Source organism: Empidonax traillii, unplaced genomic scaffold, assembly GCF_003031625.1.
Source record: "Empidonax traillii isolate 1590-97213 ecotype Southwest subspecies unplaced genomic scaffold, ASM303162v1 scaffold7187:size5264, whole genome shotgun sequence".
Classification (NCBI taxonomy): domain Eukaryota; kingdom Metazoa; phylum Chordata; class Aves; order Passeriformes; family Tyrannidae; genus Empidonax; species Empidonax traillii.
The window spans coordinates 4,120-5,264 of NW_020962380.1; the positions used below are offsets into that span (position 1 = coordinate 4,120).

A 1,145-nucleotide genomic window follows, 5' to 3' on the forward strand; every position below is an offset into this window, starting at 1 on the left:
AGCTCGCGGCTGGACCGGGAGGAGCTGTGCGGGAAGAGCGCGCCGTGCTTGCTGCGGCTGGAGGTGCTGGTGGAGCGTCCGCTGCGCGTCTTCCACGTGGAGCTGGAGGTCACGGACATCAACGACAATGCCCCCATCTTCCCCGCCGCCCGAAAAAACATCAGCATCGCAGAATCCTCGCTAGTGGGTTCCCGTGTCCCTCTGGAGGGCGCGTCTGATGCGGATATCGGAGCGAATGCTCAGCTCTCCTACACACTCAGCCCGAGCGAACATTTCAAAGTACAGGAAGAAAACAGTAACTTGCGTACTAAATCCTTGTTTCTGGTACTTACAAAGCCGCTGGACCGGGAGACGATGGCCGTTCACCGGTTGTTGCTGACGGCGAGTGACGGGGGCCGGCCGTCTCTGACAGGCACTGTGGAGCTGGTGATCTCGGTGCTGGATGCGAATGACAACGCGCCCCAGTTTAACCAGTCAGTGTATAACGTACATCTACCCGAGGACGCCATAGAAGGGATTCTGGTGACGCGGGTGAAAGCCACAGATGCGGACGATGGAAGTAATAGCGATGTAAAATATGAAATCGATACTGTAGTTCCTCCCCCTGCCGAAGATGTTTTCAGCGTCGATGCAAATAGTGGCGAGATCAGACTGATGGGAGCCCTGGACTTTGAAGCAGTTACTTTATACGAACTAAATGTTAAGGCGACAGATCAGGGGACGCCCCCACTGTCGGGTCACTGCAAGCTGGTGGTGGAGGTGGTGGACGTGAACGACAACGCTCCGGAGGTGTTGGTGACGTCGCTGTCGGTGCCGGTGCCCGAGGACGCGTCGCTGGGGACGGTGGTGGCTGTGCTGAGCGTGTCGGACCGGGACTCGGGGGCGAACGGTCGTGTGCGGTGCTGGGTGTGGCCATCGGGTCCGTTCGGTCTGGAGGCGACGTTCGCGGGGTCGTACTCGCTGGTGCTGCGGGAGGCGCTGGACCGGGAGCGGGTGTCGGAGTACGAGGTGGAGGTGCGTGCGGAGGACGGCGGGTCGCCGTCGCTGCGCGGCAGGCTCGGGGTGCGGGTGCCGGTGTCGGACGTGAACGACAACGCGCCGGCGTTCGCGCAGGCGGTGTACACGGTGCTGGCGCGGGAGAACAA

At 61.5% G+C, this 1,145-nt stretch overlaps 1 protein-coding gene across 1 annotated transcript; it reads left to right on the forward strand.

Moving 5' to 3' along the window:
- Positions 1 to 2: 2 nt before the first annotated feature.
- Positions 3 to 1,140, forward strand: LOC114073585 (protocadherin alpha-13-like; the record flags this gene model as incomplete). Its single annotated transcript, XM_027911314.1, has 1 exon — positions 3 to 1,140. A coding segment is annotated over one exon (1,138 nt), but the record flags the coding sequence as incomplete, so codon positions are not given.
- Between the last annotated feature and the right edge of the window lie 5 nt (positions 1,141 to 1,145).